The sequence below is a fragment of the Podarcis muralis genome, chromosome 15 (assembly GCF_964188315.1).
Source record: "Podarcis muralis chromosome 15, rPodMur119.hap1.1, whole genome shotgun sequence".
Taxonomy (NCBI): Eukaryota; Metazoa; Chordata; class Lepidosauria; order Squamata; family Lacertidae; genus Podarcis; species Podarcis muralis.
This window is the reverse complement of record NC_135669.1, coordinates 1,846,715-1,866,062: the sequence shown is the minus strand read 5'-3', so window position 1 is coordinate 1,866,062 and position 19,348 is coordinate 1,846,715. Positions and strand designations below refer to the sequence as shown.

The 19,348-nt window shown below is 46.7% G+C and overlaps 1 protein-coding gene across 2 annotated transcripts in view; it reads right to left on the bottom strand.

Moving 5' to 3' along the window:
• The window catches only part of BMP1 (bone morphogenetic protein 1), a 130,585-nt gene extending 111,855 nt beyond the window's left edge, over positions 1–18,730 (bottom strand). For both annotated transcript variants that reach the window (XM_028708405.2, XM_028708406.2), the window contains exon 1: positions 18,373–18,730. In XM_028708405.2, coding sequence (XP_028564238.2) covers positions 18,373–18,715 — 343 coding nt within the window. In that variant the 5' untranslated portion in view covers positions 18,716–18,730. The remainder of the gene's footprint in view (positions 1–18,372) is intronic.
• Positions 18,731–19,348: the final 618 nt, after the last annotated feature.

Sequence of the window (19,348 nt, the reverse complement as noted above, 5' to 3'; positions counted from 1 at the left end):
CCAGAAGCACACAAGCATACTAGACCAACTCCAACATCACATTTGGTGCTGTCCCAAATCCTTTCCAAAACATAACAGCAGGTGCACTTACTTATGAGTAAGAAAGTGATACTTAGATCATTGCAGCAGATTGCTAGTACGGACTCAGTGGTATGAAAAGAGTCAAAGACAGTTCAGCTCTTGACCGGGGAGGGCGGGATACAAATAAATTGTTGTTGTTGTTGTTGTTGTTGTTGTTACAGAGGTAAGTCTTGTCTAGGAAAAAATGCCAAAGTTGCAGAGTCCACAATCAGTAATGAGAATTTGAAGGCTACACAAGAGCTGTGAAGTTGTTCCAATAAGTTTTCCCACCTACCTGCCAAGCTTTTACGCCCAGACAGGGAAAGTGTAGCTACTCAGAAAAATTACCTGCCTCCGCAGGAGTTTCTGACCTGAAGGCGGGTATTACATTGAAAGGGACACATTTCTTATTTGGGTGCACTGCTTTTCCCTGGGAGACAATAACAGCCCTGCGTCTTCCTACTCTGTCACATCAGGCAGTGTCCCAGATCCCTCTCCATCTCCCAGCAGGGAAGCAGCCTCCGCAGTCTTTGACAGCCCTCTCTCTTCCACAGGAAGAGGAAGCCTATGGGACTCCTGCTTCAACAGAGCCAGATGCATCTGGGGGTGGAGAGGGGGCTCCAGCAACTGTCAAAGTGACCCGTGTTACTTTTCTGGGGGAAATCCCACGTGCAGGATCCTAGATTCCTCTTGAATTCTGCACATGGAATATTTCCAGGAACAGCTAAATGGATAACCAATTCCAACATTAAGCATTTACCATATCATTTCTATAAACTACCTAATAAGCATCAGTTGTTGTTACAAGAAACTCAGCCCATAGCCACCGATTCTGTTGGGCACACACTTACTAGACAAATTTCCTGTTCACTAGTAATTACATAGTCTTTATAGCCAAAAGGTGTAACTTATAATAAAAAAGCCTTTAAAGGTCTGGAAACGATGCCTTATGAGGAACGGCTATGGGAGCTGGGCATGTTTAGCCTGGAGAAGAGGAGGTTAAGGGGTGATATGATAGCCATGTTCAAATATATAAAAGGATGTCACATAGAGGAGGGAGAAAGGTTGTTTTCTGCTGCTCCAGAGAAGCGGACACGGAGCAATGGATCCAAACTACAAGAAAGAAGATTCCACCTAAACATTAGGAAGAACTTCCTGACAGTAAGCGCTGTTCGACAGTGGAATTTGCTGCCAAGGAGTGTAGTGGAGTCTCCTTCTTTGGAGGTCTTTAAGCAGAGGCTTGACAACCATATGTCAGGAGTGCTCTGATGGTGTTTCCTGCTTGGCAGGGGGTTGGACTCGATGGCCCTTGTGGTCTCTTCCAACTCTATGATTCTATGATTCAGTCATGACAGTGACTCTACTGAACAGCATGTTCTGCTTTGGTCAGGTGACACTTTGCACAGTGCTTATTGGCCTCTGCAGTCCCTCTTACTCACCTGTCAGCTGAGCAATTATTTCACAGACCAGTTACTGCCTAGACCACATCTCCTGATTTTATCTCTTCCTTCACCTTGCCCACAAAATAGCCTGTGTCAAGGGAAGGGCTAGAGTGACATTTGTGTACAAAATCAAAGTCCATCGTTACATCATTGCTTGCAGAAACCAGGTTAACTTTTATGTCCCCTCCTCCACCTCATTTGCACAATTAGAGTCTGAGCTGATCTACACTGAAGTTTGATGTGGATCTGAAGCTGCTTGTGTCTCTTTTTTCCTGAGGCTTCCAGACACCCTCCTCCTCTTCCAAGTGGCAGTCCACACCACTCCCCCGAAATTCAGATTTCCTTGATTTGTGGATAAGGAAGGAAATCCAGAGTGGCAGAGTGGTTAGAGTGTCAGACTAGGACCTGAGAGTCCAGCGTTCAAATTCCCACTTGGCCAGGAAGCCCCCAGAGTGTCCCTGCGCCAGTCATTGCCTTTCACCCCAACCTGCCTTACAGAGTTCTTTTGAGGATAACATGGAGGGGGAGAATGTGCATGCCAACGAGCTCCTTGGAAGAAAATGTGGGATATGTGTGTGTATATGCAATAAAATAAATCAATAAAATTATATGCTACCAGATTGAGGACACATTGAAGTGCACTGTATGGGTTCACATCTTCCTGGGTACTATTTGCTGTCAAACCCTCTACTTCCATTTCATTGCAAGAGAGCTTGCAGGGCAGCAGCTGAAGAAGGAGCAAAAGAGTTTTGATCCATCTTTTAGATTTAGGGGAGCTAGTCTCAAACGTTTGTTGGGGGAGACCTAGGTTTTTTTTGGGGGGGGGTTATTTGTCCTGTCTTCACGCTTTTTAAGATGGAGGACCACTGTAGCCACCCCCAACAACACGTTCTCAAGATGGAGGGTGAGGGAACAGCTGCAGTCGCCTGCGGTTCCTGCGCAATGTTTGCCATCTTGCCAAAGGTTGCAGGCAGCTTTACCTGCAGCAATTGTATGTTATTGCCCTCTTAGAAGACAAAGTCCAGCAACTGGAGGAACGTGTAGCTACGCTCCAAAGAATTAGAGAGCTCGAGCTCTTCTTGGAAGCAACAGAGAACACCGTCTCCACCAAGGAGGAGACAGGGGACACCCCTGAGAAGGAGGCTAGTTCACCAACACAGGTGCCAGATATATGGATAAACGTGACTCAAAGAAGTAGGAGGCCCAGGGTTCGCTCTGATTGTTTAGAAATACACAATCGCTTTGAAGTCCTCTCCCCTAGCATGGAAGACGAAGAACAGACTCCATTTGAGGATCTCTCCCTCATTACAGTCGATCAGGTATATGAAGACGAGCAGCAAAGTCAGTCCTCAGGGAATGTGCAGGCGACCTTGGAACGGACAGCTCACGGAAGAATCCCGACCAAACCTAAGAGGAGGCGTGTAGTGGTGATAGGGGATTCCCTACTGAGGGGAACAGAAGCAGTGATCTGTGGGCCTGACAAGATGTCTCGGGAGGTGTGCTGTCTCCCCAGGGCTAAGATCCAAGATGTAACTGAACGACTGCAAGGAATCATAAAACCCACTGACAAATACCCCTTCCTCTTGGTTCATGTGGGAACCAATGACACTGCAAGCAATAGCCTCCAGAAGATCAAAAGAGACTACGAGGCTCTGGGCAGGAAATTGAAGCAATTAAATGCACAAATTGTCATCTCATCTGTCCTCCCAGTTGAACAACGTGGCCCAGGGAGAGAGGGAAAAATAGTGGAAGTGAACAGCTGGCTTCGCAAATGGTGTAAACAGGAACGGTTTGGATTCTTAGATCACGGACTGCAGTTTCTTGAAGATGGACTTCTGGCAAGCGATGGGCTGCACCTCACAACGGTTGGGAGGAATGTTTTTGCCAAAAATCTCAGAAACCTCATCAGGAGGGCTTTAAACTGACTAATGTGGGGGAGGGAGACAGTGCTCCTGAAGGTAGGAGTCTATCAATTGATGAAGATGATCATCCAAATGTCATAGACCAAATGGAGCAAACAGCACGCAGACCTAGTGGTGGGAGGAAAAAATCCTTAAATAAGAGACACGGGGGAATGATTAATGGACTTCAATGTCTGTACACTAATGTGCAAAGCATGGGAAATAAACAAGATGAGCTTGAGCTCTTGGTACAGCAAACTAAATATGACATAATAGGCATCACTGAAACCTGGTGGGATAAGTCCCACGATTGGAATGTAATAATGGAGGGATACAATCTATTTCAGAGAAACAGACCAGACAAGAAAGGAGGAGGAGTGGCGCTATATGTCAGGGATGTGTATACCTGTGACGAGATCCAAGATTTAGAACCTCAAAGCCAAAGTGAGAGCATTTGGGTCAAAATTAAGGGAGAGAAGAATAACAGAGACCTCATTGTGGGAGTTTACTATAGATCCCCAAGCCAAACGGAGGACATAGATGATGCCTTCCTGGAACAGATGGCCAAGCATTCAAAAGGAAGGGAGATAGTAGTAATGGGGGACTTCAATTACCCAGATATTTGTTGGATGTCAAACTCAGCCAAGAGCATAAAGTCAAACAGATTCCTCACTGGCCTTGCAGACAACTTCATTGTCCAGAAAGTGGGAGAAGCAACAAGAGGAACAGCCATTTTAGATCTGGTCCTAACCAATGTTGAGGACCTGGTTAGTGGGGTAGAAGTGGAAGGATCATTAGGCGCGAGTGATCATGCTCTTCTGAAGTTTACTATACAGCGGAAAGGAGCAGCCAAGCATACTAGGACTCAATTTCTTGACTTTAAGAAAGCCGACTTCATAAAACTTAGGGAAGTGCTGGGTGAGATCCCATGGACAGTAATACTAAAAGGAAAGGGAGTTCATGATGGCTGGGAGTTTGTTAAGAGGGAGATAGTAAAAGCACAACTTCAGGCAATACCAATGAGACGGAAACATGGAAGGTGCCTAAAGAAGCCAGGGTGGCCATCTAAAGAACTTATAACTGAGTTAAGATTAAAAAAGGATGTGTACAAAAAATGGAAAAGGGGGGAACCCACCAAAGAGGAATTCAAACAAATAGCCAGCACATGTAGACACAAAGTCAGAAAAGCTAAAGCACAGAATGAACTCAGGCTTGCTAGAGAGGTTAAAAGCAACAAAAAAGGCTTTTATGGGTATGTTCGTAGCAAAAGGAAGAACAAAGAAACAGTGGGGTCACTCAGAGGAGAAGATGGTGAAATGCAAACAGGGGACACAGAAAGGGCTGAACTCCTCAATGCCTTCTTTGCCTCAGTCTTCTCCGATAAAGAAAACAATGCCCGACCCGAAGAATTTGGAGCAAATGATTCAGCAGAGGAAACACAGCCCAAAATAACTAAGGAGATAGTACAAGAATACTTGGCTAGTTTAGATGTATTCAAGTCTCCAGGGCCAGATGAACTGCATCCAAGAGTATTAAAAGAACTGGCAGATGTGATCTCAGAACCACTGGCAGTCATCTTTGAGAATTCCTGGAGAACAGGCGAAGTCCCGGCAGACTGGAGGAGGGCAAATGTTGTCCCTATTTTCAAAAGGGGGGAAAGAGAGGACCCAAATAATTATCGCCCAGTCAGTCTGACATCAATACCAGGGAAGATTCTGGAGCAGATCATTAAGCAAATAGTCTGTGAGCACCTAGAAAGGAATGCTGTGATCACCAATAGTCAGCATGGATTTCTGAAAAATAAGTCATGTCAGACTAACCTGATCTCGTTTTTTGACAGAATTACAAGCCTGGTAGATGAAGGGAACGCAGTGGATGTAGCCTACCTTGATTTCAGCAAGGCATTTGACAAGGTGCCCCATGATATTCTTGTAAAGAAGCTGGTAAAATGCGGTCTTGACTATGCTACCACTCAGTGGATTTGTAACTGGCTGACTGACCGAACCCAAAGGGTGCTCATCAATGGTTCCTCTTCATCCTGGAGAAGAGTGACTAGTGGGGTGCCACAGGGTTCTGTCTTGGGCCCGGTCTTATTCAACATCTTTATCAACGACCTGGATGATGGACTCAAGGGCATCCTGATCAAATTTGCAGATGACACCAAACTGGGAGGGGTGGCTAACACCCCAGAGGACAGGATCACACTTCAAAACGACCTTGACAGATTAGAGAACTGGGCCAAAACAAACAAGATGAACTTTAACAGGGAGAAATGTAAAGTATTGCACTTGGGCAAAAAAAATGAGAGGCACAAATGCAAGATGGGTGACACCTAGCTTGAGAGCAGTACATGTGAAAAGGATCTAGGAGTCTTGGTTGACCACAAACTTGACATGAGCCAACAGTGTGACGCGGCAGCTAAAAAAGCCAATGCAATTCTGGGCTGCATCAATAGGAGTATAGCATCTAGATCAAGGGAAGTAATAGTGCCACTGTATTCTGCTCTGGTCAGACCTCACCTGGAGTACTGTGTCCAGTTCTGGGCACCACAGTTCCAGAAGGACACTGACAAACTGGAACGTGTCCAGAGGAGGGCAACCAAAATGGTCAAAGGCCTGGAAACGATGCCTTATGAGGAACAGCTAAGGGAGCTGGGCATGTTTAGCCTGGAGAAGAGGAGGTTAAGGGGTGATATGATAGCCATGTTCAACTATATAAAAGGATGTCACATAGAGGAGGGAGAAAGGTTGTTTTCTGCTGCTCCAGAGAAGCGGACACGGAGCAATGGATCCAAACTACAAGAAAGAAGATTCCACCTAAACATTAGGAAGAACTTCCTGACAGTAAGAGCTGTTCGACAGTGGAATTTGCTGCCAAGGAGAGTGGTGGAGTCTCCTTCTTTGGAGGTCTTTAAGCAGAGGCTTGACAACCATATGTCAGGAGTGCTCTGATGGTGTTTCCTGCTTGGCAGGGGGTTGGACTCGATGGCCCTTGTGGTCTCTTCCAACTCTATGATTCTATTATTCTATTCTATGATTTCCATCACCCAGAGGAAAGGACGCAATTGATATCCCAATGACAGAAAAGGTGTTTGTCTATGCTACAAGCGTAGCAAGAATGTTAACTGCTAGGAATTGGAAGGGGGAGAAGACGCCAACCAAGGAAGAGTGGCAAATCAAATTGTGGGAATTTGGAATTGGCAAAAATGACAGTGGCAATTAGACACCAGCCAAACCAAAACATTTAAAAAGAGTGGGAATGTGCAAAAGACTATTTGGGAAAACATTGTTCTGTAATAAAATCCTTGATATGTTTTGAATAAATTTCGCAAAGTTAAGAACAGATAGATAAGCTATATTATGTAATAGAAAGGTAATAGATACAAACAACACAGCTGAAAAGAGAAAGAAGACAGAAGAAGCTGCAATGAGGTGGTGGGAAGTCACTTGTGAAGAAATATTGATATTGTCTGGTTTATATATGTATACAGTATATGTAAAAAAATGATTGGAATATGTATATTAATAACAGATGAAAAATTTAATAAAAAGCATATTAAAAAAGAAAGTCAAAGATACATGACTGTGCATACACTCTACATTTAAAGCCCCTGACGCCAAAAAACAATCCTGGAAAAACTGCAGTTTGTTCCTGGTGCCAGGAATTGTAGCTCCGTGAGGGGCAAACGACTTTCCAGGATTCTTTTGGGGAGGGGGGTGTCATTTAAATGAATGGCGTGTTCCTAGCGCCAGTGTATCTCGAACTTGGGTCTCCAGTTCTTTTTGGACTAGAACTCCCATCATCCCCAGCCAGAAGGACCAGTGGTCAGGGATGATGGAAGTTGTAGTCCAGGGGTAGGCAAACTGAGACCTGGGGGCCGGATCCGGCTCAATCGCCTTCTCAATCCGGCCCGCGGATGGTCTGGGAATCAGTGTGTTTTTACATGAGTAGAATGTGTCATTTCATTTAAAATGCATCTCTGGGTTATTTGTGGGGCATAGGAATTCGTTCATTCCCCCACCCAAAAAATATAGTGCCCCCCCAAGGTCTGAGGGACAGTGGACTGGCCCCCTGCTGAAAATGTTTGCTGACCCCTGTTGTAGTCCAACAACAGATGGAGACGCAAGTTTGAGAAGCACCAGCGTAGCCGATTACTGACAAAAGATGGTAACATTTTGCCCATCCAGATACACCATTTAGGAACCACTGTCTTCAGCACCCTCTCCCAATTCAAATTTTATTCTCTTTCAGCTCCTGAGTGCAGATTAGACATATTCTTGTCTTTGCTCCACAGATATGTTTTCTCAGCAACTAGAGAGTGGAAGAAGCTGCCCAAGGAAATGCTTTTTCTTACCACACCTACAGCATGTGGTCCATAAGCCTCAGAAAGTTCCTTCCCTCCTTACTAGATCATTTATTTCCATTTCCCTAGTTCAAATCTCGCCTCGCTTATGAACTCGCTGGGTTACCTGAAGCAAAAGACATTGAGACGATTCAGTTGTAATCCCCAAAGACTGGCATTACAGAGACCAGCATTCTAATAGTCTCCATCACACCCAACCCCTCCTCCCTGGTGCAAGGCAATGCGCCACCTCCTTTCTTGGCCTGAAACAGTAAACTATGACTTGTCCCAAGTTGAGGAGTGAGGAAATTGGAGGAGGAAGGCAGGGGCTGAGATTGAGGCTGCTTGAATGTGTCACTTTAAAATGTGAAGGTTCATTATTGCTTCACAAGTTGTGTATGTCTTTAAGGGCCAGGGCAAATAACGAGACCCAGTCTTGCAGCTGTGGAACATAGCAGGTGCTGCTGAGTTGTGTAATCAAGCTGTGTCAGCAATTGGGTATAGTATATAAGGAGCAGCACCTAGCTCCTCTCCCATTACCCTGGGGGATGGGTTGATGGTTAGGTCTGGTTTGTTGATGATGTATTTAGTGTATAAGGAGTTTTTGTTTTTGTTATTAAAACCTTGTTTAAGTTATTTTTGAGTCCCTTTTTAATGCATGGTCTCCCCAGCAAGCTCTCTGCAGCGCTACTAAACTGCAAATAGCCAACAGAATGCCCATTCCCATAGCTGCAAATCAAGGTTTGATGTTGATGCCTGACTACCTCAATGCCTTTGCCACCTCAACCCTCAGCATGGGCATAATGCAACTGACTTCAGTGAGTTAGGGACTCCCCTGCATGTGAAGGCAGGCGGCGACACCAAAAGTGGGTCCAACAGTCAAGAAGGCCCGTGCTGTGTAGAAGGAAGTGATGGGCAGATGGGGTTTATCCACCTGGGAAGAGAGCCCATCTAGGAGAAGGGAAGCTCTGATCCTAAAACTCTGCTGCCTTGCAAGATATCTTTGGGAGAAAAGGCTAAGGAGTAAAGCCTACACAAATCTGATAGGGAGTCCCCAAGACAGTTGGATGGTGCCTTGTACACCTCCTTCTGGCAACTCCTGCAGCCAAGCTGGTGCCAAACGTCTTGCTCTGCTTTCTTTGGGCCATATAATCGAGGCCGAGAGGGGGGTCTTGTCATCTGGGCAGCCCAGGACTTCCAGACACACTGCCCAGGCTTGTGTCCCAGGAGGTCACTTTGGTGCTGCTAACACAGTGGTTTGACTAACCCCCAGAGGCACACTCCATTGTCTCTCAAGACAGACAGGTGCCAACAACAATACAGAGTTACTGTTGTAAAAACTGGTGAGCTAATGAAAGTACAGCAATTTGGACACTATAAGCACTACATAAATCAGAGGTGGGGAACCTGTGACCCTCCAGATGTTGTTGGACAACAACGTCCTTCAGCCCTGACACTTGGCCATGTCGGATGAGGCTAATGGCAGCTGAAGTCCAACAACATCTGAAGAGCCACAGAGGATCTCATCCTTGCCATAAATGCTAAGTACATCAACATATTACTGAAGGAAGCCCTCATCCAGGGTGCACAAATGGACCGGCTGATGCCCCATCCCCACGGTTTGCAAAAGCATTTTAACATCTGGATTCCCCCCATGTTTTATAAGGTTCATTTTGGAAGCCAGGTACAGTGAGTGGAGAGTGATGATTTACAGCTGGCTTCCTTTCTTTGTTGCTCCCCTGGGAATCTGTGGGATTTCATTTCTGTTGCTTAACGAAATGCATTAATCTCCCAAGGACAAAGTAAGTACAAATATTCCGCGGGAGGGGGGGGGCATGTGTTTGGTTAGCACTTAGTAAAGCTTTTCGTATTCAAAGCTCTCTACAAATACTGACTAAGCCTTCTTCTCAGCAGACATAAGATAAGAGCAAGGCACCACCACTCCAGAGTCAGCTCCAATGATATGCTGGGACCCCTCGGGAAACATGCTCATGTGAGCAGCGTAACAAGACACCACAAATGTGTGAAACTTGCTTTCAATTATTCCCGCCCCCCTGCAGAAGGGGACCTGTGAACTCAGAGGACTTTGTGGCTTCCACAAAGGTCTAGTTACAGACCACAGCATCCTCAGGCAGGTGCTGCAGTCATAGGATGGCCCATGGGTGATGCATGCCCTAGAGCCCTTGCTCTGAAAGGCTGGGTCCAGAAATTGCTGGATTTCTCACAATGCCCCTGACATAGCACCACACAAGGGCATTATAGGAAATTAAAATGGCTGCTCACTGCACTTGGGGGCCACAAATGGTGGGCCCCACCAAAGGCTCTTTGGCAAAGGCCTCTTCAAAACTAAAGATAACCCTACTCCCATGTTACACATCTCATGTGAGCATTTCAGGACAAGATGGTCCCAAAGATAAAATTGGATCTGCCTGTGATCTCAAACATGGAGGAGAAAACATGGCTTGCTTTGCCACTTAGAAAGTCTGCAGCAGAACTAGCCTGATGTTCTCAGTATATAGTGGGCATTGCCCCTTCTTGGAGACAGACACAAATCCAATGGACTGATGTCCGTTTTTCTAAAGCACAAGCTACAAATAGTTTGCCAAGGGAGGTGCAGCTGTGTCCTGACTTCAGCCAGTGCACATCTGCTTAGGCCAGGGGGTGGACGGAGTACTTCACAGCGGGTCTGCCATCATGATGCAAGTACTCAGGCTGAATTAGTGCCCACTATTTACCAGAGCTTAGCAATCCATTTTTAGCCCTTTAAAGGATGTGGGACACTTGAGTTGGTTGCCTCAGGTACAGCTGTGCTCTCATGCCATTCCCATTCATCTCTGATGAGGCTTGATGGGGCTCTTGCCAGATGTTGAAGGGGGTTTGTCCCAGATCCCTTTTTAACTTCCATCTCCCAAATATCCTGACATAGTCCTGGAGGGCATTGTCTGGTGACATCTTAAAAAAAACTAGGGTGGAAGGAGAATGCCACATCCAGCAGCCAGGACATAATTTCATTTCATTTATTTATTTGTTCCCTGCATTTTATCAATTAAATTTTTAACCTGACCTTCATCCAAGGAGCACAGGGTGGTGTATGTACTTTCCCCACCCATTTTATCCTTCTAACCCTAGGAGGTAGGTCAGGCTCAGAGGGAATGACTCTGGCCAAGAATACCCAGGGAACCTAATGGCTGGGTGGGAATCTAACTGCTATATCCTAAGAAGTTGAGCTATGGCCCTTCTTGTTCAGTGCTCTCAACTCCAGCAGGCAGATGTTCTCTGGAGTTCAGACAGGGAGCATTCCCAGCCCCACCTGGAGATGCAGGGGAATGAACATGATTTCTTCTGTTTGCAAAGCAGATGTTCTCTCCCTCCATCACACTTACACTTCACACTCCCTCAATAATAGCTGAAAAAGAATGAGGCACATTGATTTAAGGCATTGGCGGGGAAGGGGTGTGCTGCTTACACCAAGCTGTTTTTATTGCAAGCTGCTTTGGATGGTCATTTGCTCAGAAAAGCATCCTAAAATATTTTAAATGAAGGAAATAAGTTTCACATTTTGAAATGGGTCTATTTATGCATATAACTGGGTCATATAACTATTACAATGGTTTGCAACGAAATAAAGCTTTTATACAGCGCTAAACTGAACTGAACAGCGCTAAACCTCCTGAGATCATCCTCGGAGGCCCTTCTTCACGTGCCTCCTCAGTGAGAGGTCTGGAGGGCGGCAACACGAGAACAGGCCTTTTCTGCAGTGACTCCTGGTCTGTGAAAAGCTCTCGCCAGGGCATCTTAGGTGCCAGGCAAAAACCTCTCCCAGGCCTTTGGCTAATAAAACAATCTACGGCCCTTTAAACGGGGTGTATTTTTATGTTTTTATATTGTAAACCACCCTGTGATCCTCAAAAGAAGGGTTGTATAGAACTTTAATTAATAACAACAACAGCACAGGAATATTATCTAAAATCTCTGGTCATGCAGGCCACACGCACCTTCAGAAATTTAGTTGCTTAGAGACAGATTTGCATTTGACCTAAACATATGTAAGAATGCTAAGCATATGTAAGAATGCTTGAAGGCCGAGACTGTGGAATTCGATACACACTTACTTGAAAGAAAGTCCTGCTGAACAAAGTGGGCCTTATAGCCTGATCCTCCTGCATGTTTACTCAGAAGAAGTGGCCAAAACTTTCCAGAATAAAGGACTGGAAGTTCACTGGGAAAGGATTAGCATGTTTCAGATGATCGTTTGAGGCTCTAGGAGTCCTGTAGGGGTCAAGCTAAGCATTCTCTCATATTTCCCTCCTGTCACGTGAAAGCATCCAGGTAAAGATGCTAAAAATTAGTTCCTCATTTTGTCCAAACCAGGGAACTCTGACTTAATGTTGGTTAACAAATGAAGTAAATGTATCAGGAAGGTGGAAAGTCAACTTCTATGGTTTTGATTAGTAGTGACATGTATATTGATAATTTGAGAAGCAAATAGCAGGACTAAGATTAGACAACATAAATAGGAGCACAAGATTATCCATACTGGTTTGGTGGATGATCCTGGTGAGATACAGAAGGAAGCTCCAGGATCCTAGCACTTCTTATGATATGTTAGACCCTAGATCTACTAAGACAAAAGGTCAATAAACACACATTTTGTGGCATCATTTACACTACTTAATCCCCTCAATGGTTTTTACACAGAATTCATTCAATGTATTTGGCTTTGAATACATTCATTTTAAGAGATTATGGCCACTATTCACAGGATTATGTATGTTTAATCCAATGAGATCAATGGTTTTAAGAATGCTTAACTCTGTGATAGAGCCTATATATGTAGGCTTTAATATGTTCGTATATATTAAATTCCATTTAAAACTGGGCTACTGCTACCGCATTGTCATGCCATCTACAGATGGGGCTTGTCCACCTGGGAAGGAAGCCCATTGAGGAGAAGGGAACTCTGATCCTAAACCTCTGCTGCCTTGCAGCTATACTTATTCCTGAGAAATGCTTTAGGAAAACCATTTCCTGCTTCCTTGTGGAAGATCTTCGGGGGAAGAAAAGGCTGAGGAGGAAACTGTTATGTACTGAAGTTCTCACCCTGGGCCAGCAGGGGATACTGTAGATAGTTATGCAAATGAAGGATCGAAAGTGACGTTCAGTGATTGGATAGTTTTAGAAAGTTGTTACAGTAACAAGGTACTGGAGCTCTATATAAGCAGGCTGACTGAGGCCTTCAGTTTCAGTTCTGTTCTGGCATTTGAATAAAGAAGAGCTGTTTGAAGAATCGCTGTGTTGTCTGATATGTTCACCCACAACTTAACAGAAACCCTACACAAATCTGGAGTGGAATCCCTAAGAGGATTGGCTGGCACCTTGTACACCCCCTTCTAGCAACTCCTGCAGCCCAGCTGGTGCCAAACATCTTGCTCTGCCTTCCTCTGGACCCCATCAGTGAGGCCAAGAGGAAGGTCTTGCTGTCTGGGCAGCCCAGGACCTCCACACAAACAGGCCAGGCTTGCACCTAGAGGAGGTCACTTCATTGCTGCTAAAGCAGCTGTTTGACTTGCCCCCCAGAGTCACACTCCATTGTCTCTCAAGGCAGATAGATGCCACCTCACCCTGAATAAATGTGTTCTAGTGACCTTTGCAAACCTAAACAATGGGGCCAGGATACCTAAACAACTGCCTGTTCCAATATGAACCTGCCTGGGTGCCAAGACCCTTCTCCAAGATCCCAAGAGCCAGTATGGTATAATGATCAGATCGAGAGACCCATGTAAGAACTCGGTCATCTAGTGTGGCAGCAGCTGCACTTTGGAACCGCTTGCCTGTGGAGATCAAGCAGGGGCCTTCACTGTACTCTTCTCAGCACCTGCTTTCTTGATTTCTCTATTTTATCTTTTGTAAACTGCTTTGAGGTTTGTTTGTTTGTTTGTTTGTTTGTTTGTTTGTTTGTTTGTTTTTTACAATCAAGCAATGTATCAATTTTATCAAATAAAGAAATCAGATAACCCCTTAGCCACAACATTTGCTGGGTGACCTTGGGCCAACCATTCAGTCTAAATTGGTACCTCACAGAGTTGCTGTGAGGATAAAATATGACCATGTACCTTGCACCGAGTTTGGGGGGAGAGGAAAATACAAATGCAAGAAATACGTAAATAAAATCTCCCCGTTGTCAGAAGTGAATGACAACCAGAGACAAGATCTGTATGGCAACTCTTAGGACTGAACCATAAACCATGGGCTCCTCGCTATTCAAATAATGGAGGCAGACATTCCCAGGTATTCCCCCCTGATGCTGCTGCTTTGTCCCCATCCACTAGAACAGCTGAGATGATGACATCACTGCAAGGTCAACCCCGCCCCCACCACCCACTTTTCATGTGTGAATGATCTGACACGCCACATTGCCAGATAGTTCACTATCTCCTGGCTGGCTTTGTATGTTAAAGGGATTCCAGGAGAGAGCGCAACGCACCTGCTCCTTGCTTTTGCTGTGCTGCAGCTTGGATGGGGCGGGGGGGGGGGGGCTGGCAAGGGAACAGATGGCCCTGCCTCTCCGCAGGAGCCGGGCCAGATGGCCCTTCCTGCTGCATGGTTCTAGAAAATGAATTGTACTCTGGAGATATCTACATTGTACTCTGGCAAGAGGATTTGTCGGGGTTAGTGACGCCTCTGCACACAGAGTGGTGCACAAGGAAATCTTGTGTGCATGCACACACACTGAACCACACTTGCTTTACCATGCATTCTTGTAATAGAGGCGTACAGAATTATGCATAGTATGGATACAGTGGATAGGCTCCCTCTCCTAGAACACCTGAACTTGGCTTCATCTACAATGCAGAAGGGTGGGAGATTCTGAACTTACAAGAGCAAGCGCTTCACGCAGCACCTAGTTAAAACTGCAAAATGTGCCAGCACAAGGCTTGGGTGGCTTTCAACAGGATTACACAACTCCTGAAGGAGAAGGCTATCAATGGCTACTAGTCACGAAAGCTGTGTGTCCCACCTCCAGGACTAGAGGCACCTGCCTCCGAATATACGGAGCTGGGGAGCCACAGCCCAGGTCTGGCCTGTGGGGTTTCTGTGGGCATGTCACTAGCTGCTGACGAAACAGTGTTGGACCCATTGCTCACTGATATGTTTCAGCAGAGCTTTTCTTATGTTACCTGGTTTAGAGAGTGGGGCTACTGTGTCCAGGAAGCAGGGATTTTGTTCCACACTTGGTCTGCCTAGCCATGACTGCTGCAAAGGGGGAAACGGTTCATTACTGTTGCAGTGGAGACCTGTCCAAACCAGGCCCAGCAGAGAGTGGCCGAGAGTGGGGTGAGATAATGATGGGGGGGGGGTAGGTGAAGGTGGCATGAAGATACCCAGAGGAAGACTTTTTCTTGGTCAGATTTGCAAGAAAGACCCAGAAATCTTTAAAGGGACCACAGCGTTAATCTGCCGAGTCTCCTGAGTACAGGGAAGCTGCCAGGGCGCCATGGCTCCTTCACTGCCCAGGGCAAGGTGACTGGTGTGCCCCACTGACCATCTTACAACTTCCTAGTTCAAGACTTACTGTTGATTGACCTCTTACCACCAACAGTAACTTAGGGGGAGTTAACGCATGCTCAGCCCCATCCTTCTCACTTTCTGCTTGGCAATAAAGTAGGGAAGACTTATAACTAATTTCTTGTGCATGGAAAGTATGAATTGCTCTAAGGAAAATTCTATTCTCCTCTTCCAGAGCTAACAGTGTCCTTGATGGCAGAACTGGACAGCCTCACAACAATCTTGCTTAGCTCTGATGTTGGCTGATTGGATAGGAAAGGGAGTCTGTGATGGGGACAGGTGCTGGGAGGGAGAAAACATTGTGGGACAAAACAAAGCATAGTTAGTGGACTGGGGTGTGTGTGTAACATTTGCAAGGGTTTCTCTTGTTCCTATTATAACAGAACTGTGGGCAGCCTGAAGAAGCTCCAACAACCTCATTGCCTGGCCATGAAAGAAAGCCTAGAGACTAGGGGAGGTCAGCAGGTTCCAGGTACTCTCTCTTTATGGTGAGATTTTGGGAGTGGTTTGTGAGTTTGTTTGGGCCCTCAGTAAGAGGGTGCCTGGGTGGTGTCCTGGGTGAGAAGCAGGAGACTGACAGGTGTTGATTAGGGAGGTGTATCAGGAGGAGGAATTGATATCAGTATATATTTATGAGTAATTTGTATTAATTGTTTCCTTACGTATTTTTGTAACATAGATTGTTGTTTTAGTTGTCTGTACACAGCTTAGAGATTTTTTATATATACTGAGTGGTATAGAAATGGCCTAAATAAATGGCAATGATGTGGCGCTGGGTATGGGGGCGTCTTCATAAAATGCAGCGTCTGAATGACTTTAGGCCTAGGAGATTGGGCAGGTGCAGGTTGTGCCATGTTATATGAAGACCCCAAGAGCTGGATACCGATACAGTCTTACAGAGGAGGAACAGGGGAAGCACGAGGCCTGTAGAAAGAATAGGATGTGCATGATAAGAATTAAGTATATTATTTACTGCATATGCCCTATGCTTGGTCCTTCCAACTGTACAGGACTTTGTACCTGCCGAGGAGGCTTATCTGCCAATGGTGCTTCTGTGACTTGCTTTAAAAAGTCATGTCAGTACACTTTATTAGGTTCATCACACACTTTACAACAAAGAGTATATCCTTTCAGTGTGGAATAAAAGTCACATATTTACTCACAAAGCACTAGGATTGTTTGGAATAGCTGTCACTCACACAAACATGCACTCAAGGATGAGACGTCCCCCTTCTGTGCCCAGTGAAAAAAATTAAAAATTAAAACATCAACAGCCTATTATTAATATATGAATGCTTAAGACTCTGCAGGTTGCTTTTATATTTTTACTTTATAAATGTTTATACTATAAACAGCAACTCATGTATTAAGATAATACACTCTCACTAGTTCCAACTTTGGAAAGGTAAGTGACAGAGCAGGAGGCCATGCAGACTGTAACAGAAACTAAAATAAAGAGTAATGAATAAGCACATGCAGGTTCCTCTTGCCTCGCAGGGGGACAGTGTGCTTTTGCTGGGCAAATGGGAGAATTGCTGCCTCCTCTTCACAGAAAAGAAAGCCAAAGGAAGGTATTAGCAACAGATAGCAAAAGCATATGGGTGGATGCTCTCAAAATAGTCAGAGCAGAAGAACGGTTGATTGCAGAGGGGTAGATTCCACATTAATCACTCTATTTCACTCTAGAGTGACCTTGAGACAATGACCCCAGATGCATTTACAAACACCTAAAAACCTCAAAGAAAAGAAAACTTTATACTTCAGTTGTTGTATCATGGATCACACAGCCTCATTGTCTTTCACACTTTTATTTCTCCACTTCTTTGTTTGAATGAAAAAGTGTGTGTTGTGGGGGGAGAGGGAGAGAGGAAGAACAAAACGCAAAAGCCCTTGAGCCGTTTCTTGCTTCTGCTGCCCTGGGATCTGGCACTGTCACAAGTCATTGAGCATTCTGCCCCTGATTGTATTGGTAGAAGGATTAAAACGCTGTTCAGCAGAGCACAGGTTCAACAGAAGCACACCAACCCTTTATTTACAGACAAGGCCAGGGGACTCTAAGCTGCCAGCTCAGAAAGTTTGCTCCCTCCCTGCTCTACACACAGGCAGGATGGCTGGTCCCATAATGGACCGCGGGGCTGACAAGGGCTGGTGTAGGATGTGCAGTCCTCACAAGCAGGTTTATGTGGGAGTGTAGAGGGGGTGGTATAGGTCACAGTACACCGTGGGCCAAAGAAAAGAGGGACATGCCATCTGGGTGTTCTACAACACACACACACGTTAATTATTTTAATGTAGCATGACTCCTAGGGATGAGCAGTTACGGATGGGTGATCTGTAAAATATTTCTGGGCCCAACACATTTGCCTCTTTTGACAGCTACCACCCAGCAAGTGTCTGCAGCTGCTCCAGACAGACAAACTGTTTGAGAGGAGGAAAGGGCAATGATGGGGTCTAGTTCAAGCCCACAGCCCTTCACCTCGGAGCTCCTGCCCGCCTCCCCCCCCCCCAGCGCAGCTTCTGTTTACTTTCCTTCAAGCAAGCAGCCCCCCCCCCCCCCCGGCAGACTCATCAGGTCTCCTGCCGCCGCTGCCTCACACAAAGAGCCACAAACAGATACAATCTTTTTTATGGGACACGGAGGAAGAAGAACAACAACAACAATAGAGGGCAGATGGAAAAGAGTTTAATTCCCTGAAATGGGGCGGGGGAGGGGGAGAGAAGCTGTCCTATGAGTCCTTACTCTGGAGTTTATGTATCAAAGACTCTTTTCTTTCTCAGGCTAAACTTTAAAAGCCCAGGAGTTATTTTACAGCCCAGACGAGCGAAAGGGATGGAGGGGGAAGGCGAGAGAGGGAGAGGGAGCAAAAACTTTCCTTTTTTCTTTTGTCTGCAAGCTGCGCTGCCAACTCGGCACTGCCTCTGACCCAGGTTCGAGAAGCCCCTCTGCCCGTTTCAGAGCCTCCAAGCCACACAAAAGACCCCCGCTGCCCCTCGCCCGCCCCCGAGAGCGGAAGGAGATGGTCGCGGCGGGACCCCCCCCCCCCCCGCCCCGAAGCCTCACCCGCTTTGCAAGGGTCCTTGTAGTCTATGGGCTCCGCGTCCTGCTCCGCGTCTTCCTCCAGGACGTCGCCGTAATCCGCGAGATCCATCGCCTGTCCCAGGACCAGGACGGAGAGGAGCAGCAGCAGCAGCAGCCCCCGCCTGGATGCCGGCATGCTGGCTGGCAGGTCCCGGGCAATGCTCGGCGGCGGCGCGGGAGAGGGACGGAGAGGGAGGAGCCCCCCCGCGCCTCCTCTGGCGGAGGCGGGTAACTCGGGCGCGGAGCTCAGCCCCCTCCCGGCCGGAGGGCTCCAGCGCCGCCCCGGGAGCCGCGCCAGCCTCCGGCCCTCGGGAAAGGGGGGCATTTTAGGGCAGAGCGGGAGGGGGGGCCGCCGGAAGGGGCTGCAGCCCAGGACCCCTCCGAGCAAGAGGCCTCTTCGGGCCTCAGGGGGGAAAGAGGAGGGGCGAGACGAGCCCCGGCCTCCTGTCACGTCGGAACTGGACTACACGCCTCCGGCTTCGGGGCTCCCTTCTCCCGGTTCCCTTCCCGCCCAGGCCCGACACCTGCTGCGCCCCCCCCCCCCCGCTCTTGCTGGGGGAGGCAAATCCTTCTGGACACCTTCTTGCCCAATTCCGGCCAATTGGGAACATTCCGAAATGCCGAGTCGAGAGAACTCCTCTTGCTTCCCTTCCCGCCGACGAGCTGAGCCCGGGCGGACTTTCCTGCTGAGAAGGGATGTGGAAAACCTGGGAAGGTCGGAGCAAAGGTGCTCTTAATCCAGGCACCAGCAGAGTCCGAGTCATGTCTATTCAGGGGAACTTGGATGTCAGACCAAACTTTTCCCAATCCTTTGTTCTTTTCCTCTGGAGTCTCAGAGGAACAAGGAAATAGCGGTCTATATGGTCTTCCACTGCCACAAACACTTAACTCATTATTTCTGCTAATTTATGAACCAGTGAGGCCTAGATCCGATGTTCCTATTGATTTGTAACTTCCT